General features: G+C 35.0%; 3 protein-coding genes and 1 pseudogene across 3 annotated transcripts; 2 read left to right on the top strand and 2 right to left on the bottom strand.

Annotated features, from left to right (window-relative positions):
• Positions 1 to 3,655: 3,655 nt before the first annotated feature.
• LOC148210250 (uncharacterized) lies at positions 3,656 to 6,213 on the bottom strand (annotated as a pseudogene).
• Positions 6,214 to 13,104: 6,891 nt separating this feature from the next.
• Positions 13,105 to 17,931, top strand: LOC111020756 (uncharacterized). The gene is made up of 2 exons (XM_088126251.1): positions 13,105 to 13,207; positions 16,694 to 17,931. Exons 1-2 carry the CDS (start codon positions 13,105 to 13,107, stop codon positions 17,929 to 17,931), a joined length of 1,341 nt encoding a protein of 446 aa, XP_087982377.1.
• A 204-nt stretch (positions 17,932 to 18,135) lies between these two features.
• On the top strand, positions 18,136 to 18,606 carry LOC111023804 (uncharacterized). Its single transcript, XM_022301285.2, has one exon. It carries the CDS (start codon positions 18,136 to 18,138, stop codon positions 18,604 to 18,606), a length of 471 nt encoding a protein of 156 aa, XP_022156977.2.
• A 221-nt stretch (positions 18,607 to 18,827) lies between these two features.
• On the bottom strand, positions 18,828 to 22,249 carry LOC148210249 (uncharacterized). The gene is made up of 9 exons (XM_088126680.1): positions 21,435 to 22,249; positions 21,210 to 21,356; positions 20,708 to 21,136; positions 20,333 to 20,632; positions 20,183 to 20,263; positions 19,999 to 20,106; positions 19,633 to 19,932; positions 19,455 to 19,550; positions 18,828 to 19,371 (listed from the first exon to the last, which is right to left on the bottom strand). Exons 1-9 carry the CDS (start codon positions 22,137 to 22,139, stop codon positions 18,997 to 18,999), a joined length of 2,541 nt encoding a protein of 846 aa, XP_087982806.1. The 5' UTR covers positions 22,140 to 22,249; the 3' UTR covers positions 18,828 to 18,996.
• Between the last annotated feature and the right edge of the window lie 898 nt (positions 22,250 to 23,147).

Raw genomic sequence — 23,147 nt, 5'->3', positions numbered from 1 at the left:
GATTGGACTTTGGGGGAATTCCCGCCCTTTTTTCTGTTTGTCTACTTGAATTACCAATAACCATGGATAAAATAAAACCGGACAAGAATAATAATAATAATAATTAATAATTAAAGGTAATATTGCACCAACTTTTCTAATCTACAACCGTGGAGGTTCAGTACAAACGTAGAAGAAGGGAGTCTAACTCAAAAGTAACTGGTATGTGCCTCCAATCGTATTATACCCAATTATGAAGTATATTAACGATAATATACATATAATAAAGTATATCAATTAGTATATTTAGTGTAGTTGATATACTTCATATTAAATGTATTAGTTATTCATTAATTTTAGATATATTAGTTATGTCAATTATATACTTTGTTGGCACGGGGGCGTGCATTGAATCCACAGGGGTTCCAGCCCCCTCTCCTAAAGTTAAAATTCTATATTTATTATATAAATTTACTTTTGGGTCAGTGACACTTGCACGTGCCAACCCCCTTAAAGTTAGTTGCATGCCTACGTTTGTGCCCTCTTTCCGAGCTTGAGTTTGGGTGTTTTTAATTCCTTTTCATTTATATATAGTCCTCATTTTTATTTCTTATATAATTTGGGATTTTTGAATGTGTAATTTGCATTTTTATTTATTTTTTCATAATTCGTGATTTTCGCATGTGTAATTCGCATTTTGTGTTAGCCGCACGTGTTTGAGCTCGCGTTTGGGCGCTTTAACTTTTTTCTTACGTAATTCGCATTTTTTTTCATAAGGTGTGATTTTTCCATATGTAATTTGTATTTTTATTTATTTTTTCATAATTCATGGTTTTTCCATATTTTTTTCAATTCAATTTTTTTCGTGAGTTTTATAAAAGAGAAAAATTTCGTCAATTTTATTTTTAAAGAAGGAAAAGAACTCATAGATTAGGTCAATTTTTAAAAAATGAAACAAAAAAAATAGAAATGACAAATTTTCTGGAAAAATGTATCTTTTTTTTTTTTTACAATCCAATATGTAGATTTAAAAAAATGAAAAAGAATAAAATATACCTCTTGGTTGGAGACATATGTCAATTACCGCTGAACTATGTTCACTTTGGCAATACAATATATAAGTTGCTAGGACATTTATGGGATAATTGTTGCCTGCAATTTCTTGACTTATTTTTGTTTTCAATTTATACGTTATCGTTACATATAGGTAATTTTTTTTTAATTATTATACTGATATTTTTTTTTCTTTCTTTAAATTATCATTTTCATATTCAATTGTTCTTATTTTATATAATTTTTTCATTTCAATTTTGCACTATTAAAGAAGTCGAAATTTTCGAAGATTCATTGTCAAAGTACATTTTATTAACTTTACATCTTATATAATATTAATTTTACTATTTGACGTTATTTTAAATATAATAGTTAGTAAAAGCTTGGACTATAATATAAAATTGTCATGTTTCAACTGCTTTTTTACATATAATTATTGTCATTCATATTTTATGTGTTTAAATTTTTATATTATTTTTATTAATATTCTTGTAGATTTAATTTGAAATTTAAATAGAGAGATATTATAAAAGAAAATCGATGAAGTCATCATCTTGAAAAATAATACTAATTCTGATAGATATTTTACATAAGTTAATTTAGAAAAACTACCGTCAGATCCCAGTCTAAAAACTAGAATTGTTTATTACAATTGTAATATTTACAAAAAAATGAAATTGACAGCCTCAGAATGAACCGGTAGAAGTACTTATTTGTAAATTAGTATGAAGCTCCTTCTCAACAAACTTTCTTGACAATTCACTGCTTAAATATTTAATGTATTAGTCATGTGACTGATATACTTCATATAAGTTATTTTAATGATATACTAAGTATTTGGTATATCAATTATATAGTTGATATTAGACATGTACATTGATCAATCAGGGTCGATTTGGCATGGGAATCGATACCGAAATTGACCTAGTCAGTTTCCAAAAGTAGAGAAGCCAACCGTCCTTTTTAGATAATGAAAGAAATTTGAAAATAATAAATGAAATCAATCATGAAAACCGACGCATTTAAAACCAACGCACAATAAATGTGTTGGTTTTCCAAATGCCACTGCACGGTGGTTGTTTGCAGTGACCTTTCTTTTTTTCGGGGTGCAGGCTATTGCACATTTAAAACCTCTCTTTAACTTTTTTTTTTATATATATAAGTCGATCAATCATTCGTTTTCCATAAGACCGACTGACCGACAGCGGACTGACATATGCTAACGAACCCCTTTCGATTCGATCGGTTTTAATTGATCAGCTCGTTGGGCAGGTATACTTGTACATCTCTAACTGATATACCTAATATCACGTACATTAGTGAAATATTTCATATTAGGTATATCAATTTTTGAAAATAATAAAGGCAAAATCAGAATAAAAAATGAAAATAACTAACCTTTGTTATATATGTAAATATGACAAATGTTTTTGCTACCCATTAAGAACTTTTTTTAATGTATAATATTTTACGGCATTTAAAATTTAGTATCTATTGTCTAAAAGTGCATGCAAATGCATGTGCATGCACACACACAGATGTGTGCATAGGCGCATGAACACATCTAATTATGAAATAAAATCATTAACATTTTTATTTATTATATTTTATTTAAAATGTAAAAATAATAAACATTTTTTTTCTTCTCCTATCAACAAGTTCTTAACATTTATGACTTTTCATTTTTTCACATTTTTTTGTAACACCCGTAGTTTTCGTTAATTTTTATACATAGGATAATTGGCCGTTTAATTTTTTTTTTTTTGAATTAGACATAAAACTTTTTATTAATTAAATTAATATATTCTAAAATGAAATTATTATTTTAAGATTTAGTTTAAAAGATAATTAAAATATCTATTAAGACATTTCCTAAATCAAAAAGGAAAAATATAATAGAAACTATTTTAGAATTTGAATTGAATATTATTTGTATAAATAAGATCATACCATTCTCTCTCGCCAAGCCTTTCTCTCTGAATTTTGCAGCCACTATCTTCCCTCTTATTTAAATTCCATAAGGCAATAGTATCAACTCCTAATTAATTTTGGACCACTATTGAGGTAAGTGGTTTTGCTTTCAAAATGACTAGGTTGTAAAATTTGTGTGATATTTTATTTTAAATTATTTATTTGTTTATAATGTATATGTATGTAATGGTCACGTCATTATTGACAAAATTATATTTTATTAAATTTGAGGGACAATTATAAATTATCCCTAAATTAAAATTAAAGACAAAAAATGACAATTCTCAAATAATGTCAAATGTCTTTCATTGGGTCCTTTGAATTGGATTTGATTGGTAGAATTGGGTCATACAAAGTTGGGCTCACAATCAATTTAGTTTTCAAATCCATTTGATGATATTTTTGCCCGAAACCCAAATTACCATAAGAGCATTATGTGGATTGATATTTAAATTTGAATAAGTCTAAATTCACTTACAGAACGTGGTTGTGTCCAAAATCATCTAAGCCCAAATATTTTGAAATTAAATTGGGTTCATAACCCAAATAGAGTCAAAATTCATGGGTTGGATTCAAAATCACCCAAGCCCAATTCCTACTAAAGTCTATGGGAAACTTTATAAATAGAGGAGTCTCAATCATTTTAAAGAGTTCAGAAGTTGAGAATTTGAGAGAATTCAAACATCAAATTGAAGACTCTCTCTAAAGACTTGGAGATTCGAAGATCAACGTGAAAACTTTGAAAACTTGAAGACTTTTGAAGTGTATAGAACTTGGATCCAAGTTCAAGAACAAGCATCTCAATCTTCACATCAAGTTCGAGAGGAAGAATTAGATGATAAAGACTAGATATTGAATCAACTATACAAACATACAACAACATAAAAATTCAACTCCACGAAAATAAATTTCTCCCAAAATCTCGTGTGAGCAAATTGCACGCCTAGTGGGACAATCTCTACCTCTCATCTCTTTCTCAAGACTCAAAGTATTCTAAGAAAAGTAATGGAATTTAAAGAGGCTTCTATAACGACTGTTATCATGAGTAACCTTCATATGAGTCATATCACCCATGGTTGCTCTTATGAATTCCAACTACGGAAAAATCAAACTCCTCCTATTGTTGCTAGCAAACTAACGATGCTGCTAGAATTATCTATTGAAGATGAGTTTCTTGTTAATCATAACCTCTAATTTGATCCTAATCCTAACATAGTCTCTGTTATGATGACAGATGCAAGCACCATGGATAGAAAAATGGCAGAAATAGAGAGGAAAATTAGAAACCTAATGAAGGCAATCGAAAAAAAAATTCTCAAATCGCCTCTCTATAGAATGGGTTGAGAGCCAAGATACTGCTGAATCAAGTTAGACCCCAGTTGTCAAAGATAACAGCAAAGGGAAGACCATCTTGCTAGACGATCAACCACAAAACTTAGTTTCAATCCTTCACTCTCTGTTCAACAACTCCAGGATATGATAACAAACTCTATCAAAGCTCCATATGGCGGATCCTTTCAAAATACTCTCTTGTATTCAAAATCATATTCGAAGAGAATTAACAACTTGAGAATGCCCATTGGGTATCAGTCTCCTAAGTTTCAGCATTTCGCAGGAAGGGCAATCCAAAACAACACATTGCTCACTTCCTTGAAACCTGTGAGAATGTTGGTACTAGAGGTGATTAATTGGTCAAGCAGTTCGTACGTACATTGAAAGACAACGCCTTTGATTGATATACTGATTTAGAGCCTGAGACGATCGAGAGTTGGGAACAACTTGAAAAAGAATTCCTAAATCGCTTCTACAGTACGAGGTAGATTGTCAGCATGATGAAGCTCACTAATACTAGACAATGAAAACGTAAACCCGTTGTTTAATTGAGAGTTTTGAGTCTTGATTGCAAAAATTGGCTTACTGAACTATCTGCTATCGAGGTGCGTACTCAAGGTATGCATCTGTTACAACTAGTAAGATTAATGTCAAGGTGAGTAACTAATAAATTAATGGGTGGACTTTATCTTTTGTTATTGTCATGACTATTTTTAATGCAAGATTACTTATACTTGTTAGTTCAACAAGCATTGTATATGAACGCTTATCAATGATGTAATTTTGAACCTGATCCTCAAGAATAATAAGTTTAGTAGTTGAAAAATCTTTAGGATAAAATTGGGTGAGATGAATAAGTTTTTATCTTTCAAAAGCAGTAGATGAGTCGCTCGTATTCAGGCATGTTACACAAAGAAGTAGTTCAATACTTGTTTTAGTAAATCGATTATTCAACTCTTGAAGTTTCATATCAATGACCTTGTAAAAACTCAACACGATAATGATGCATATTTGTGATTGTATGAGATTTTCGTCTTTTCCTCCCTTGAATAAAAAACATATAATCTATTTCAAGCATTTGAAAATATCATGCTTATCACAAAAATTAGAAACTTGATCTAACAATGAATCACAACCTAATTCTCTCATTGTTTGTAATCTTTCTTTACAAAACCTAACCAAATTCATTGCATTAACTATATCTTGATCTTTTCTCTATAGTGGCTGAGACAATTTATTTGTGATTCCCAAAATAACTTTCATAAGATGCATATGAAAACGAAAACAAATTACTGAATCAAATTTGTTAGAACATTCTCTTCATATATTTGTTTAGAATTTGACTCATCCTCTATAATTGTCTCGAGTACATCACCAATTGATGAAAACATTGTACTATAATGTGATTTGCATCATGTATCATTGTTTCTTGATTTAGTTCTCATCTACTTGATAACTCATCATTATCCAAAGCTTTAAGAGTTATAGCACTATGTTTTTCTCTTAGAATATCTCGACGTGTTTCTGATGCCCCATTAATATTTACCATAAACTAAAATAAAAAGACCATTGATTTTTACATGATTTTTTGTAATAGCTACCAAAGCTAGTTGGAGTTGATGAGAAAAATAATTAAGGTAAAATGCATATTCATTTTCTCTCAAAATTAGTGCTTTCAATCCATTGAATTCACCCTGCATATTACTTGTTCCATCATATCCTAGTCCTCACAAACTAGCAATGCTTAGCCCATGTTTAGAAAATAATCCATCAATAGCATCCTTAAACGACAAGAGAATATGCATTCGTAACATGTATAATACTTGCAAACCTTTCAATCACGTGTCCTTTATCTATATATCTCAACACAATTGCCATTTGCATTTTTTTATGATAGATCCTTCAATTCATCAATCAAAATTGAAAACAACTTATCACCAATATCTCGTATGTTTTCATTAAAAACTCCTACTACAATACAATTCACAACATCTTTTTTGTTATCTGGTTCAATCAATTTCAATTTTTCAAGAGCATTTCTCAAAGCAACAGTTTTAATGTCCTTACTATGGTGGCATAACAAACATAGGAGTTCAAGAAAATAACCTAATTTTTTTAATCTTCATTTTCACGAAATAGAAGCCCTTGTCGTAACAAAAATTGAGCACAATTAATTGTTGCAACTAATCGAGTTTGATAATCAATTTTTATTTGATCAGACATCTTACTAATTAATGTATTGATATGTCGTTTTTGCTTCAAAGGAGCTTCACATTTACTCCAAGCTTTGTAATGTCCACTATTTGGTCCACCAATATGAGTTTGTAGTTTCTCTTTTTTCTTCCAATTTGAAAATCCTTGACCAAAAAAATGACCACCTTCTTATTTCTCTCCAACTTCTAGTTTGAATAAATAACAACATAAACAAAAAGGCATCATCTTTTGAAATACTATATATTCTAATCAATTAGGATATTCAGTTAACCGTCTTGGCTGTAACCCAAATTTCTTCAATAGAAAAGTATATTTTTGAGGCTGGCAAGGTCTTTTTTGTAAATATGCTCTGCGAATTTGGTCTCAAATATTAAAATTGTAATCAACAATTCTAGTTCTTAGACTAGGATTTGTCGCTAATTCTTCTAAATCTATTTCTGTAGAATATCTATTAGGACTACTGATGTACTCAACCCTACCACAAGTGACTTAGGCAACCCTTGTAAGAGCAAGCACCTCCTAAACACACACAAGAACATCTAGTACACACACAAAGAATCACCCAAGGGAAAGAAGAAGGGACTTACCTTGAAGGTCAAGGCTTTGGATAGAGAGAACTTATTCTAGATCCAAAGTGAAACACTCCACAAGTTTGATGACGAACCTAAACTTGCATGTTTCAAAGGGTTTTGTGCAACTAGATCAAGATGCACCAATGCTCACAATTTTGGGAGTAGAGAAGAAAGCTCAATGACTATTTTCATTCATCAATAATCTAACCTCTCAAATGTATATAGGCAACTTGGATTTCTATAAAATAAAAGAAAAAAGACTTTAACTAAACCTAGACTAAATTAGTTACAATGGGGCATAACTATGTTGGGATTAGTACATTGATAGACCTTTTTAGAGATGATAATTACACAAATGGATTCATACTACAAAATTTACACTTTTGTCTTAAGATGGAACCCATATGCATTTTACCAATATAATATTTTTTATATAGATGTAATTATTATTAAGATATGAAAATTTAAAATGGAAAAATGGTTGATTTGGGGTTTACATTTTAAATCCCTAAATTTATGCACCTTTCCACTTCCCTAATTTTTAGTTATTTCTTCACCTTCTCCATTTGTCTTCTTTTTCTCTCGTTTTTCACCATTGTTTCCGGCAGGCAGTCTCCTTGTCTTCTTAACGTTCTCCGTCTTCGGCAGTCCGGTTCCAATTCACTCGCTTTTCACCATTGTTTCCGGTAGCCAGTTTTCTGCCATTTACGTTTTAAATATTCTAGGTTTGTTGTTTATTTCTGATTTTGGGTGTTTGATTTTTCGGGTATTTAAAAAGTATTCGATGGTAACGTCGTATATATTTGATTAGGTAGGTTATTTGCTTTGTTTGTTAATTGTAGAGGGATATAGTCGTATATACTTTATAGCTAGATATAGGTTATATCTCCATATAAGTTTATTTATAATGACTATAGTGTATTTCACTATTGTTAAGTGTATGTTGCTTAAGTTTATAGCCGGACATAGTTTATATTTTCATATAAATGAAAAGTTAGCCGGATATAGTTTATAAATATATATATCTTCATATAAGTATATGTTATAATGGCTAAAGTATTGAAATTGAGCCAAAAATTGGAATGAAATAAAAAAATATTTTGTAATAAATTTCATTCTTTAGTAGAATATATTAAGGAGTAAATTTGAGGATTATGAGAATAATTGAATATTTTGTAATAAATTTCATTCTTTGGTCGAATATATTAAGGAGCAAATTATGAGATTATGATAATTGATTTAGATCCCATAATAATTTAATGTTTACAAAATCAAATTTGGAACATTAATCTTTTGCATTTAAATAAAAGACTAATTATAATAAATATAAATGCCATAAATTAGGACAAATTTGGCATTTGGAAAAAGTTTTAAATCTAGAAATCTAAGACTGTAAAATTTGTAAACATTGGACATTTATGAAAATAAGTTTCCAAAACAACTCATCCAAGACATTATCTCAACTATGTTACACAAATTGAGGGGAGTTTCTCTAAATGGGTCTCTAAAGTGCATAAAACTCCATTCTTGGGCTTAGGACCTATTAAATAAATTATATATGAAGTCCAAAAGAAGATTACAAAACTAATTACATGAAAACACTACTTTAAGACTCAAACCCTAAATAACCCCTAAATTGGAGCTCTCATGTTTGGTGTCTTCATGTTCCCTTGAAGTTCTTTTCTCCACTTGTTCTCCATATTTATGAAGCTTGATAGATCTCATCATGTTGAAGTGGAAATTCTCTTCTTCATTTGTTGACCTTAATGTCATGATGTGCATTGCTTAAAGCATATCAACTACGATTACTTTTCTTCAATGGAGATGATGACTCGATCGATTTTATTTTATAATATATCTTATTCCAAATTAAATCTACAAGAATATTAATAAAAATAAAATAAAAGCTAAAACATAAAATAAGAATGATAATAATTATACGTATAAAAGCAGTTAAAACATGATAATTTTATATTCTATTCCAAGTTTTTACTAACCATTATATTTAAAATAACCTCAGCTAGTCAAATTCATAGTATATAATATCGTGTAAAGTTAATGAAAGTTTACCTTAAATAATTAATCTCTAAATTATCGACTTCTTTAGATTCTGAAAAATTCAAATTAAAAATTAAAGCATAATCGAATCTCGAAAATGATGATTTAAAGAAAAGAAAAAAGATATCAGTACAATAATTTATAGAGAAAATATTACCTATATGTAACAATAACGTATAAATTGAAAACAAAAATAAGCCTTGAAATTTCCAGCAACAAATCGACCAAAGACGACAAATGATCTATTAATTGAAAAGAATTTCTATAGGTTCAAAAGAGTAGGTGATGACTACACAATTTAAAGTTAGAGTTTTAAAAATCATGGATTTTTTTCCTTTTATAGAACTCAAGGAAAAACTGAATAGGAAAAATTACAGATAAATAAAAAAATCACATGAAAAATAAATTAACGTGTTAAAGGAATTTTATATTTTAATTATCAATATTCAAAAGTTCAAGGTGGTTCGAGCTCCCCTGAGCCTGCAGTATTGCCCTTGATCGTAAGTAAAACTTAGGTCAAGCTTTTAATTGCTACTAAACCCTTTTTTCCATAACGTCTATTATTCAATGAATATATACATTCGAATCCAACAAGCGTGTTATTCGAAATCATGTGACTCAACAAAAGGAGATTGATTGGGGGACATAATTATGGCTAGTGTCGTTTTTAGCTTGTTAGCAATCACTTGGCAATCTTATAAACTACATTACACAGACTTATTGGTCGTTAGTTGACCATTTTCCTTGGCTCCTTAATCTTAGGGATCAAAACTATGTGTGCTTTGTTGATATTTATATTGGATCCTCATTGTTGAGAATGTTGAGGCAAATTATGCTTGTATCATCTCCCACTATCTCCTAGTATTTTTTTTGATAAAAAAGAGCATTGACCCCATCCAAGCATGGAGCTTTAGTAGGGTGCAATACTCTTTAGTGCAAACTCGATCTTTGTTCTAGTGAACTCTTTCTTCAAAATCCTATTTTGTTCATCACTAACGTTATGTGGAATTCAATCCTAGATACTTTGGGTTGCTTCCATATTGGGATTAGAAGTGAAGAACAGTGATGCTATTTTACTTATCTTTTCATCCGAGCTAATTCTCCACCTCCCAAGATTGTCACACAAACCATTAATAAAATTTGTTTCTTTTCTTTTTTTTTTTGTCGCTCTCAGATGGAACCACTCAGTGTTCTTATCCCATGTTTTAACCACTTCTCATTGGATCGTTGTTTCGAGTATATCTCCTTCCTCCCCGAGCAGATTTTCCAGCTCTCTTCTTGCCTTTGTCCAATCATTGATCTAGTTATGGCCCTTCCTCTTTTCAAGATTATTTATCTCGTCCTTTTCCCAGTCTTCTTGTCCAAGCAAACTATTATCAATCTGCACTCCTCTAACTTTATCCAATTCTCCTCAAATCTCTGTGATATGCATTTTCTTTGTTTCGTCAATTCATAACTCTTTATATCCTTCTATGTTAGAATCAATCTATGGCCCGAGGCAATACGATTTATATAGGTCACCTTGAAATCCTAGTACCTGCAAAACATTCCAAAATTTAGTAAATATTTGTCTAGTCTACACCAAATAAGATTATTTGTGAAATGTTTATTAGTTCGCGTAAAGTCATCTCCTATATAACCCGAATCGATCAATTTACAATATCAATAGCATTTTTAAAGCCTCCATTTTGTTAGGGTTTTTTTAAACTGCCACTACTTTTTTTGAGTCCACCACAATTTCTGTGACGCCCGTGTAGAGAGGAGAGATACATGGATGAACTGGTACCACATCTAGATAAGAGGGATCGAAACATGGTTAAGAAAGGCTTAAAAGAAATTGATAGTTACTACCTATATACTAACAAGGTGTACCTTCCTTTTCGGTGGCTCAACCATAAAACTCCAAAGTTAAGTGTGCTTAGCTTGGAGCAATCTTGGCTCGGGTGACCTCCTAAGAGATTTTCTTAGGAAGCAATTCAACACTACAAGAAAATTAAGTATTTTCAAAGGTCACAACATTTGAAAAAAAATATAAAATAAACCTTCGATAAATCTTTTTTCGAAGGTTTACTCAACCATCAAAAAGTGTCAAAATAGGTCCCGTCGAAAATTCTTTTTCGAAAGTTTTGTTAACCTTCAAAAATTCATATTTTTCAAATGTTCAATTAACCTTCAAAAATTCATATTTTTCAAAAGTTATAAGCCTTCAATAATTGTTAAATTAGTTGTCAATAAATAGTTAGTTTCAATTACTTTTTTTGAAGGTTTTTATTATTTTCCAATGATCGTAATCTTATCCTCAACCATTTTTAAACCTTCAAAAAAAATTTTTTTATTGACATTTGTAAATCCTTCGAAAAAAATCAAGTAGAATAATAGCATTTTAAATTAATATTAATTTAATATTATTTGTTTAGAAAATTTAAATTACTTTTCCTGGTTAAAATTTATAATTTCAAAACTATATACATTACAAGCAAAATATTATTTACTATGACCAATAGTTACTGCAAAAACAATCAACAAGTAAACACGGTATTTCTAAAACTAATTCAAATAATAAAAATAATTCAAATCCCTAAAACAAATAAATTTTCTGACCTCTGCTTTAGAATTTTTTTCTGCATCATCTCAACCATCATTGCTTGAAATCAATGCTCAAAATGATTTTCTAATTCAATAATTTGATCTTTGAGTATACTTGTACCTCAACTTTTCTTTGTCGTTCCGATTCTTGAAGGCTTTGTTCTGACTCGTTAAGGTGTCGCTCAAAATCATGAACTTTGGAAGATGATCCAAACACACCGGCTCCATAACCTCGAACACACCCATGTTTCTCTGATCCAAAAACTTACACAAAAATCTCGTCGTCTTTCATGTCAAGTGTACCATCAATCACTTGAGAGGCATATGATTTGAGTTCCGACTAAAGACGTAAATAAAAAGTTTAAAGACAAAAATAAGATATTTTCTAGTAAGATGATAATAATATAGAGTAAAAATTGCAAGACAAATATCAAAGAAGATCATCTCAAATATTGCTTAATTAAGATTAGAAGTTCAGGGCATACTAATACAATTGGCAGAAACAGAGGATCGATGCAACATTTCATTATGAAAATCTTATTGGGTAGTGCTCAAAAATAAAACCTAAGATAATTTGTATATACTAAGGCTAGCTTAAGTCATATCAAGGAGGGCCCCCTTAAAACGATTTTCAACCTCTGTTTAGGCCTCTATTCATAAAGGACAAACTATTGTATATAATTTCAGGTCACATGGAAAAATACATGCAATCATTTGGAGAAAAAAAAATTGGGGGCATTATGCATTGTTTGCATCTTGAATTCTTCTTGTGTAGAAGAAAATTAAGCAAAATTTCCACCAAAAGGCAGTGTACTACTTTGTCCTAGGAGTAAATAAATCACTTCGGGAGCATTTGGTTCACAGATTTAAGAAAAGTCAAAGAAACTTCGTATTATAATCAACGATACTTCCCACTTGATACATAGCTACCAAATGGAAGAAAATAACAAAATATTGTTCTATTAATGTCGATGAATAACTTTACGGCTTTTAATTTAGAAATCAATTCATTTTCCAGTTTACATGTGCAATCAAACTCAAATGCTCCACTACAGCTGGGAACTGCGGAGAAATTGTTTCCTATATTATATGGTATTCAAATTGTATGCAAAACTTTTCCATTTGTAAAGAAAGTAACACAAGTAGAATTATAAATTTTAAAGTACAAAAAATACATAAACCTGTTTGTTTCATATTAGGATTTTAGATTTCAATTAGTAAATAAAATTTGCTAATTTAGGTCGTAGACTTTACCTTTGAGAATGAAATTGAATCGCCGACGATTTCGACTACAACGACCTCCTAACTCACGTTTTTGGACAGATCTTGAAATACCGCAATGGCCGCGTCACTACTGTGGCGATACCTTAGCTCCATCACGGATGACAGCGGAGTCTGCAGAGGCGTAGGATTCGTGAAGGCGATATTGCAGCGGCAAAGAGGTAACTCGAGTTGGATTTCAACCTAGCAGTAACTCGATGAACGTTTTTTCGAAAGGTATTCCTTTTTTTTTTTAATTTTTTTAGAAACTAAAGTAAATGAAATTACTTTTAATAATAATATAATATTATATTTCTTTCAACGGGTTTAATAAGCTTCGATTAAAAGTAAAATAATACTTATAAAAAGTTTTTTAACATTTTTCAAAGGGTTTTTAATCTTCTTCGATAAAAAGAAGTTGGTATTTTTTTTTAAATAAAACCTTTTTCAAAGGTTTCAAGCCACCTTTAGTGGAAGAAGTTAATAATTTCATAGCTTTTTCGAAGGTTTTCTCAAAACCTTCGATAAAATATCATATATTTTTTTTAAAAGCTTCAAATATTTGTCTGTGTTGTTTTTTTTTTAAGGTTTTCAATAACCTTCGATAAACGATAATACAATTTTCAAAGTTTTGATAAATTTGGATCTTTTTCAAAGGTTTTTTATAACCTTTGGAAAAAAATGCATAATTTTCAAAGATTTTCTAAAAACCTTCGATAAAATATCATATATTTTTCAAAGGTTTAAAATATTTGTTGATAAATGTATTGTTTTTCAAAGGTTTTCATTGACCTTTATAAAATAGTGGATAATTTTTGAAGGTCTTCATAATACCTTCAATAAAGGTTAACCTTTTTTGAAGCTTTTTAATAACCTTTGAAAAATGTACATAATTTTCGAAGGTTTTCTATAAACCTACGATAAAATATCATATATTTTTCAAAGGCTTTAAATATTTGTCGATAAATATATTGTTTTTCAAAGGTTTTCAATAACCTTTGATAAAAGGTGGTCGAAAGAGCTCAATCTTCTTGTAGTGTAAGTAGCTCAAATAAAGACGGTGATACAGCCTGGTTGCTGGAGATGCAGGGGAATTCCAGGACAATTAGGGCCAAATTCGGATTCCAAATTCTAGTATGAATCTTGGGCCTGGGGTGTTACAATTCCATTAAAATCGCCTCTTATAATCCACGACAAATTAGCTACTCAATCGAGACGTTCCATCAACTTCCAGGAATCTGTCGAACGATTTATGTTTCCTTTGTGCAAGTGTACACAACCGTTGTAGCAAGTAATAAAAGATCGAACCCACAAGGATTGATAACTAAACACTTCAACTATTACTTAAGAGAACAAAACAAAATTAACAAATATTTTTTGGATAAGAAAAACCAAAGGAACTCAAACAAAATAATGCATACATGATTTGCTTGGTAAAAATAAGGCAGAACCAAGCAGAACTAAATCGATTAAAGAAAAGTGTGAAATTAAGAGGTTAACTATTAATATTTAAAAGGGTAGGGGGAAGAGTTTATGTGACCTTTTCTGGCTACGTATACAATGCTACAACATTAATGATGTTGATATACACTGGCCAAACAGACATGGAGTCTTCCTAGAAATTCCCAGATTTTCTGCTATTAAGGTTTTATACAAACTCGACCGCATATTAGTTCAGTTTATAACCTTACTAGGTGAGCCCTATTCCTAAGTACCCCCATTCTAACTCAAATAGATATAGCATGAGTTGAAGCCAAACACTCCCTATTACAATTTTCCAAGAGTTAATAAAAAGATATCCCAACATGTTGATCAAGCACATTGAAAATAGACTATTAAGAGCAACTTCAACTCAATACTCTTCATCATTAACATAAGTAGCACAGTTTACAGCCCAAGAAAAGAATTCACAACATATTCCCTCTCACAATGGGGTTTAGCTACGCATTGCCATAAAAAGAAAGAAGAAGATCAACAAGAGTGAACACAATACAAACTGGAACAAAAGAAGAGAGGAGCTGAAGGATTCAGCTCCAAATGGATTATCTGCTCTTTGTCCGTCGAAGCTTCAGTGAATCTCCGTCTTCTCTTGTCCTCTTCGAGCACCTTGGGAGTTTTCTTGAAGTGAGAGTGAAGTGATTGGCAAAAAGTGTCTTGGAGGCTTCCTTAAATGTGAGTATTTATACCCCCTTTGTTTTTAGGGCAACAAACAGATAAAGTGGACCCCCAGCTCTCACTTCGAGGCGATTCTCCGAATTACGGGAAATTTGAATTTGTGACCCCTTCAATAACTGAAACTGGATAAATGACCCCATTTTTAAAAAACCTAATTTGTGACCCCTCCACCCCTTATTTATGATCCCTTAAATATTTTATTCATGGGAAAAGACCAATTTACCCTCATGGTTAATAAATGTGCATTTATGATTTCCACCTAACCATTTCACCAAACTGTAAACCCATATTTTACATATGTTTGAACTTGTTAATATTATAGATTATGTATAACTCATAGATCACGTTTTCAAAATCTGCTCAACTACGTACGTGTTTGATCTTTCTTTGTCCCCACACTATCCAAAATCATTGTCCCCACAATTTCACTTGAGGTATGTTACCTTTACACAAACTTTTGTACTCTATAATTGTTGAACTTTTTTGAAATATTTTCCCATTAATAGGTTCAACTACTAGATTTGGCTGTTGACAAAAAAAAAATTAGATTGTTGCAATTACTTCAATCCCGGATCTATACCTGGTCCGGGATTGAATGTAAACAATCCCGGTGCATCACGTATCGGGACTGTCTCGGATCTATCTCGGACCAGTCTTGGTCCGAGACATGTCCTGGACTAATCTCGAAGCATATTTAGTCCGGGACATGTCTTGGACCAGTCTTGCTTCGAGATTTGTCCGGGACATGTCTCGGACCAAGACTGGTCCAAGATTCATCCGGACTTTTTTTTTCTTAATTTTTAATATTTTATTTTTGAATGATCGATTTTCCTATCTCACTTAGTTTTATCTATTTGCAGGATGCCTCGTGTTTTCATAACATTCGGTGGAGAATGGAATGATAGTGAAAAAGATTATGTCGGCGGTCGTACGAGGGGATTGACAGTGGATAGTACAATCACGTACAGAGAATTTCTAGGTCACGTGTATAGATTGAGTAACATTAACCCCCTACAGTTTGATATTATAATTAGATGCGTGTATCATTTTAAAACCAAAGTTTGTGTGATGGAAATAACTGATGACGATGACTTGCATTTTTTTTTTTACTGGTGAGGATGTATCTGAATTGCCTATATATATATCTAATGTGCTGAAGCAGGTACATGGGAATGAAACGTACATGCCTTCTTTCCCATATTATTTAGGCCTAAACGTGTCCTCGATTCCTATGTCCGCAGCTTGTATTCCCCCATTCCAGAGACCTACATATCCTATACCCTCATTTCCTTCCTCATCATCGAACCCCTCTTCTTCCCGACAGCCACACCCCTCCTACGGGCATATAGGTCATGATGTAGAGGGTTTAACACCATTGGGATCAGATGTTGTTTCATGTAATCTAGGAGATGATAGGGTGTGTGATTGGGATGTGCCGGGAGTATGAAATGATAACGAAGATGAAAGTGGTGAATCATATGACCCGTTGGCAGAGTCTGAAGAAGGACACTCTCAAACAGAATATGGGAACGAAGAGCATGACGATGCGCTTGATGATGAGCTTGAGCCTGATGTCGAACAAGTGCACACTGAGATTCGCAGGGATGAAGAAGCGGTCCGACCACCGAGATGTAATGGTCTCACCGGAGACCCTAATGATGAGAAATTGGAACTCATAGTACAGTCTTCTGGGACAAATGATGTTAATGAGGGCGATGTATTTGATAATAAGAAGGAGTTGAGTTTGAAAATGCATTTAGTTGCAATGTGGAAGAATTTTCAGTTTAAAGTAAAGAAGTCGACGCCGGAGCTATATATACTGCGGTGCGTTCATGTTGATTGCACGTGGAGACTTCGAGCTACCAAGCTAAAGGAATGCACTTTGTTCAAGATAAAAAAATATTGTGCTGCCCATACGTGCTATGGTGGAGCTTTAAAACATGATCATAGGCAAGCCAAAAGTTGGGTGGTAGGACATCTTGTGCAAGAGAAGTTCACAGATGTCTCCCGCACGTATAGACCGAAGGACATTATACAAGACATGAGGAAGGAGTATGGTGTCAATTTAAGTTATGATAGAGCATGGCATATTAGTGAAGAAGCACTCCGGCTTATTAGAGGTGATCCAACATCGTCATATGGTCTACTTCCAGCTTATGGTGAAGCTTTGAAAATCATGAACCCAGGTACTATTTTCGAATTAGAACTAGAAGGTGTCAAATATTTCAAATATGTATTTATGACATTGGGTCAATCGATTCGAGGTTTTGTGGGTTGTATTAGACCAGTGTTGGTTGTTGACAGGGCCCACCTAAAGGGGAAGTTCAGAGGGGTATTGTTATCAGCTTCTGGTGTCGATGCGAATAACCAGATTTACCCGGTAGCATTTGTGATTGTCGACGGTGAGACGGTAGCATCATGGGTGTGGTTTATGACTCAAATAAAACGTGCGCTCGCTGGAGTTGATAATTTGGTTTTCGTTTCTGATAGACATCAAACCATTTGCAAGGCAATCGACAAGGTATTTCCTACTGCATTTCATTGCTTTTGTATACAGCATATCAAGGTTAACTTGATAGCAAAATTTAAAAACGATGCGAAGGCAGTCGAGGAACTATTTTTAAAGGCTGCAAAGGCGTATCGCGAGTCATATTTCAACTCGATCTGGGCCCAACTTCGTGCATACCCCGGTGTACGGGAATATCTAGACGATATTGAGAAGGAGCGTTGAGCTCGTTGTTTCCAAACTCAATTGAGGTACACACAGATGACTACAAATATCGCAGAGTCTGTAAATGCCCTCTTCAGGCACGCCCGTAAGTTGCCGGTTACCGCCTTACTTGACCACATTAGAGGTAAGTTACAGAATTGGTTCCATGATCGACGGACGCTTGCAGCTTCCTGATCAACCACATTGTCCGACTACGCAGAAAACATGTATGCCGAATATTCAGATAGTGCGCGGAGACACATTGTAGACAACATTGACCAGTTCCATTTCCAGGTACGGGATGACAACCTTGACGGGATTGTTGATTTGAACGCTATGACGTGTAGTTGTTGGGAGTTTGATTACTTTAAGATTCCGTGCTCTCATGCTATTGCGGCGGCGACGATGCGAAATATAAATCCATACAGTCTGTGCGACGAGGCATATACGACGAACTCCTGGATATTGGCTTATGCAGAACCCATATTTCCAGTCGGACACGTCTCGACATGGAACAGTTCGCCAGAGTTTGTCAACATACCGGTGGAACCACCGAAGACTGTTCCAAGAGTTGGGAGGAGGAAGACAACTAGGATTCCTTCCACGGGCGAGGTACGACAAACACGTAAGTGTGGTCGCTGTGGTGCGTGGGGACACAATCGCAAAATATGTAGCGAACCCTTTACCACATTGTGAATGTATGCTTCTGTTGTTCATTTACTTTTAAACATGTATGAAGTGGATTTTAAAGAAATTGGCAAGGTAACTTGTATCTCAAGAAACCAACCATGCATGCATGCATTTGCAACTCTATGTGTTCTACTACTACTATTATTATTATGGGAATTGGATTGTATTATTATTGTGTGTTTCATGTATCATGCTTCGAGAATGAAATACGAATTAGAAAAGACAATATCGAAATTCCATAAATATTCAAAAAATGGGACGGCGCGCCTACATCTGTACAGCGTACTGACGCCTAAAAAATACAATATTATCTTGGGTCAAAGTGTCCAGCTTTGACCCGGTAACATCGTACTCGAAGAAGCGTACACAGAAAATTCTGCAATCTGTGGCGTTACTCTATTGGGGTGTGCGAACCCGACGCACCCTCAATGGCACCACTGGCAGGTCCGGTGGTGATGCAAATATCCCGCCATGATGTAGTACCGCAGGTAGGATCGTACAAATGGGCTTCAGCTCCTTCTCGAGTGAATCTAGTGGAGTGGTCGATTGGAGTGAATCCCATACAGTTAAGTCACCTTCCACAAGATCAATTCCGAGCATCACCCAGTGGTTTCCACCTATGTTGATCGGGGTGTACACATTCTGGTCCGACTGCCTACCGAACACATACCGAAATATTGTAGTCTCTTGGCTCCAGGGGTATTCGATTCTCGTGGACAGGACCCCTGGTTTCATGGCCGCATATGGACCGTCTGTTCGGTTCAGCAGAGTCTGTACAAGAAGTACAAAATGATATTACTTACACAGATAATTAAAATAGTATTTTTTAGTTCAAAATAGTAAAAAGTCTGTACCGAAAGTAGCACGTCGCCTATCGCAAACTTTTTGCGACACAGATGTACACACTTCTCCAACTTTTTGGCCGTAAATAGGACGAGAGCATCAACTACCTATTGCATTTAAGAAATACAAGTTGATATTGGAATATTATTGACAAATGTAGTACTAGATAGTGGAATAAGAGGTACTTACCTCGTCCTTCAATTGGACAGTAGGGTCTAGTAGATCGCGATACCATTCCTTCCCTTGTAAGCCAGCTGCAGTAGACCGAGTTCGTCTATCGGTGTCTGGGTCATCCATCCATGTCTGGAACTGACCGTCCAGCTGTGGAGGAATGGGACATGCTGGGTCATATGCGTCCACGGTGATCCTACGCCGGCCGGTTGGTGTGTATATACCCTTCAGTTTCCATGAATAATGGCGCTTGCGTGGCCCCCGGCCAGTTGGGGCATGCTGAAGGTCAGTTTTGTCCTGATCAAGGTACGGTTCAACCTAAACCACAATAAACACGTAAGGTGGAGTAATGACAATTGACGAAATGCATGACATTAAGTTTACCTTAACGATCGCGTCGGGTGCCCAGTCTTTATATGGACGCCTAACTCGTCGTCTCGTGTGCTGTGTATCTGGCTGAGCATCCGGCTCTTGCCTGCCAACGGTGAGATCCTAATGCACAAGAAATATTAATCACATTACAATAGGTGAATCAGGGATGTATACTAGCATTACAGAAGGTGGTTACCTGAATTACGGCCACCTGAGGTACATGGTCATCTGTATGATCCACTTCCGAGCCATCAGACGGTCTCCCGATCGTAATGTCCTGAAATTCCATAACATGATGTAAGACAAGGTCATAAATAATCCGACGAGGAAAATAAGTACGAGTTACCTGATTTGGATCCTCGTCCCCATCCGTTATCATACCATCATCCTCCTCCATTATCATAGGATCATCGTCCCTTCTCTTCAGATCCTCGTCGACACTATTCGGACCATGTCCCGACGTCGATTCCTTTTCAGTCTCCAGGTCTTCATCCGTCCTCTGGTTCTCATCAGGCCTCTGGTCCTCGTCCATACTCTTCCGACCTCTATCTGGCTTCGGGGACTCATCAGACCTTTGATCCGATGGACCGTCATCATCGGGCCCACCCCCACCTCCGAAATACTTGCTCGAATCAGGGAATTTACCCTGCACCCAAAACACTGGCCCATGAGCATTATTGTAATAATTAAAAACAAATTTGTATACATATTAAATTAGTACCTTCGCCAGTTTCTTTAGGTATCTCTGAATACCTTTCAGGGCGACTTCAAAGTCACCCAGTTTGTCCTCGATAGCACCGACACGGTTATCCAGCCTCTTCAACCGTCTGCTGATCCTCTTCTTGAATTTATTCTTCTTCGACCTCTTCTCTAACCCTTCACCGTCGTTTGCACTGGGTCTAGCCTCGTCTACCGCATGTGCATCTACTACCGGATCCTCTAGAGGACCCATTTCCACATCAGCGGGCGGATCAGGTACTGCCCGTTCAGGTGAGGCAGGCGGGTCAGGTACAATAGCCCGATCAGGTACAACAGCCCGACCAGGTACAGCAGGCGGATCAGGTATAACACGAACTTCTGGTGGAAGAATGACACGAACCATGTGTTGTTCCTCAGCATCCATCGCCAACAAGTGTTCCTTAACCTTGGACTGCAAAAAACCTATGATTAGATCGAAATGAAAAACCAAATATAAATCATACGGCCAAAAGAGAATTACTTACCCGCGTGTTATCGAAAACCTCACTCGCCAGCACACGTAACCCGCGCGAATAAGTGCACGACCACCTGAGAAGTCGAGGAATGGCGTCATCGCTCAACCTTGTGGCTACTCGCAGGCTCAACGTCGAGATCGTCTCATACGACCATACCTGGAATCCATGAAAGGCAAATAAATGATGCAGTTGAATAATGTATAAAATTATACAATTGACTTAAACCTCGCTAACCTGAAATGCGTACGGAAACCCGTATAGACTATAACTCTCAACGTGTGAGGGGTCCGCTGTTGCCTTCTGTTGGTACGCTGTCAGTTTATCCTTCAGGGTGTTTTTGAGACTCCAAATCGTCCTATCAAAAATCATCGAACTCCAGTCATAGTTGCAGAACACCTCCCACCGATCCACAACACCTAACAGGGCCGTATCTATGAACTGCTTCCTCTCCTTCCCCATCATGGCAAGTTCTATGAAGTAAACTATGCCAACCTTCACAACATCCTCGTCGTCGTAAAAAACGTCGTCCAAAAAAATCTTCTCCAGCTCACTACACTTAACCCTAACACTGTCTTTAAAGTAACGTGCTCTAAGTCTTCGTCCAGGAATATGATTATCTACCCTATTCATCCTATGACTGAGCCCGGTGATTAGGTCGAACTCTCGCTTACCAAAAGACACCCTCTTCCCAAACAAGTCAAAGCTAATGACGTCCTGTCTAGGCTTTTCAACCTCTCTCAACAACAGGTGATGGATCAATGGACCGTTGAAAACAACGTCCATGTCCAAAATAGGACCGAAACATGTTTGCCTAAACATGTCTAACTGGGTTGGGGTTAGCCTGGCCTTAATCCTAGTACTGGTTTTATCAACATGGGCAAGGTTCGTCAACGTGGCCGGAAACCAGTCATTACGATCTATGATGAGTCTCAAATCCATTCCAGGTTCATAACAAAGTTGAAATAAAACATATTAGATACAGACTAAGCTAAAGTGACAAGGAACTTAAAAAAAACTAAACAAAACAGCATTCTGACCTTCATCTCGGACTTGTCTCGGTCCGGTTCGGTCCGGGATGAAGGTCGATCCCGGACACGTCTTGGTCCTGTTCGGGTCAGAGATGAGAGGCAGATTAAATCTTGGATTCAATCTGCATCTCATCTCGAATCCGAACAAGACCGGGACGTGTACGGGATCGACCTTCATCCCGGACCGGGACAAGTCCGAGATGAAAGTCAGTCCCGGACCTCGAAGGCTTCAATCTTGGATGCGATCAGTATTCAATCCCGGACCACTGAGGTCCGGGATTGAATACGAGATAGAGTCCGAGATTGAAGCCTTCGAGGGATTTTTTTTCTCTTACGATGACAACGTCAAACTAAACCTAAATCTATACGGTCGCTTCAGATAGCGCCGGTCATGCTAATACAACAAAGAACAACAACTTTCTTACATTGTAAAAGATATAAACTAACCTTGCAGCCTCCGAGATGAATCCGACGCTTACAGATGAGTGCGAAAGAATGATCTTCAGAAAAAATGGATGAGTGCGAAATGGATTCTCCGAGACGGGGATTCTCCGAGATGGGGGTTTAGGGTTTTACTTGGGATGAGATGGGAGTGCCACGAAACGTCCAAGACGAAGGATGGGGAGGGGGGATGAATTTTTTTAAAACAGGGGTACAATGGTAATTTCATTTTGTCATATTTTGAAAGGGGTCATAAATAAGGGGTGGAGGGGTCACAAATTAGGTTTTTTAAAAATGGGGTCATTTATCTAGTTTCAGTTATTGGAGGGGTCACAAATTCAAATTTCCCCCGAATTACTGTGGTAACTCCCAGGGTAAAGGCCTGTCATTATCAGATTTATCGTTTTCTGCTTCTTTTTTATTCCAATGTTGTAGCACCAACAATGCTGCAACAAAATACCCAAAATTAGGCAAATTT

The sequence above is a fragment of the Momordica charantia genome, assembly GCF_013281855.1.
Source record: "Momordica charantia cultivar OHB3-1 chromosome 7 unlocalized genomic scaffold, Mcharantia_2.0 BLBB01000007.1, whole genome shotgun sequence".
NCBI lineage: Eukaryota > Viridiplantae > Streptophyta > Magnoliopsida > Cucurbitales > Cucurbitaceae > Momordica > Momordica charantia.
The sequence above is the reverse complement of the archived record's forward strand: the minus strand, read 5'-3'. Positions and strand labels throughout refer to the sequence as shown.

Bases quoted from the DNA above. Each gene is read 5' to 3' on its own strand.
- LOC111020756 (XM_088126251.1), top strand. From the start codon at position 13,105: ATGGCCGCGTCACTACTGTGGCGATACCTTAGCTCCATCACGGATGAC. The intron at 13,208-16,693 runs GTAACTCGAGTT...ACCCGTTGGCAG, and splicing joins GATATTGCAGCGGCAAAGAG to AGTCTGAAGAAGGACACTCT.
- LOC111023804 (XM_022301285.2), top strand. From the start codon at position 18,136: ATGTATGCCGAATATTCAGATAGTGCGCGGAGACACATTGTAGACAAC.
- LOC148210249 (XM_088126680.1), bottom strand. From the start codon at position 22,139: ATGGATTTGAGACTCATCATAGATCGTAATGACTGGTTTCCGGCCACG. The intron at 21,137-21,209 runs GTAAGTAATTCT...GGTTTTTTGCAG, and splicing joins AGGTTTTCGATAACACGCGG to TCCAAGGTTAAGGAACACTT. The intron at 19,372-19,454 runs GTACAGACTTTT...CTTCTTGTACAG, and splicing joins TAGGCGACGTGCTACTTTCG to ACTCTGCTGAACCGAACAGA.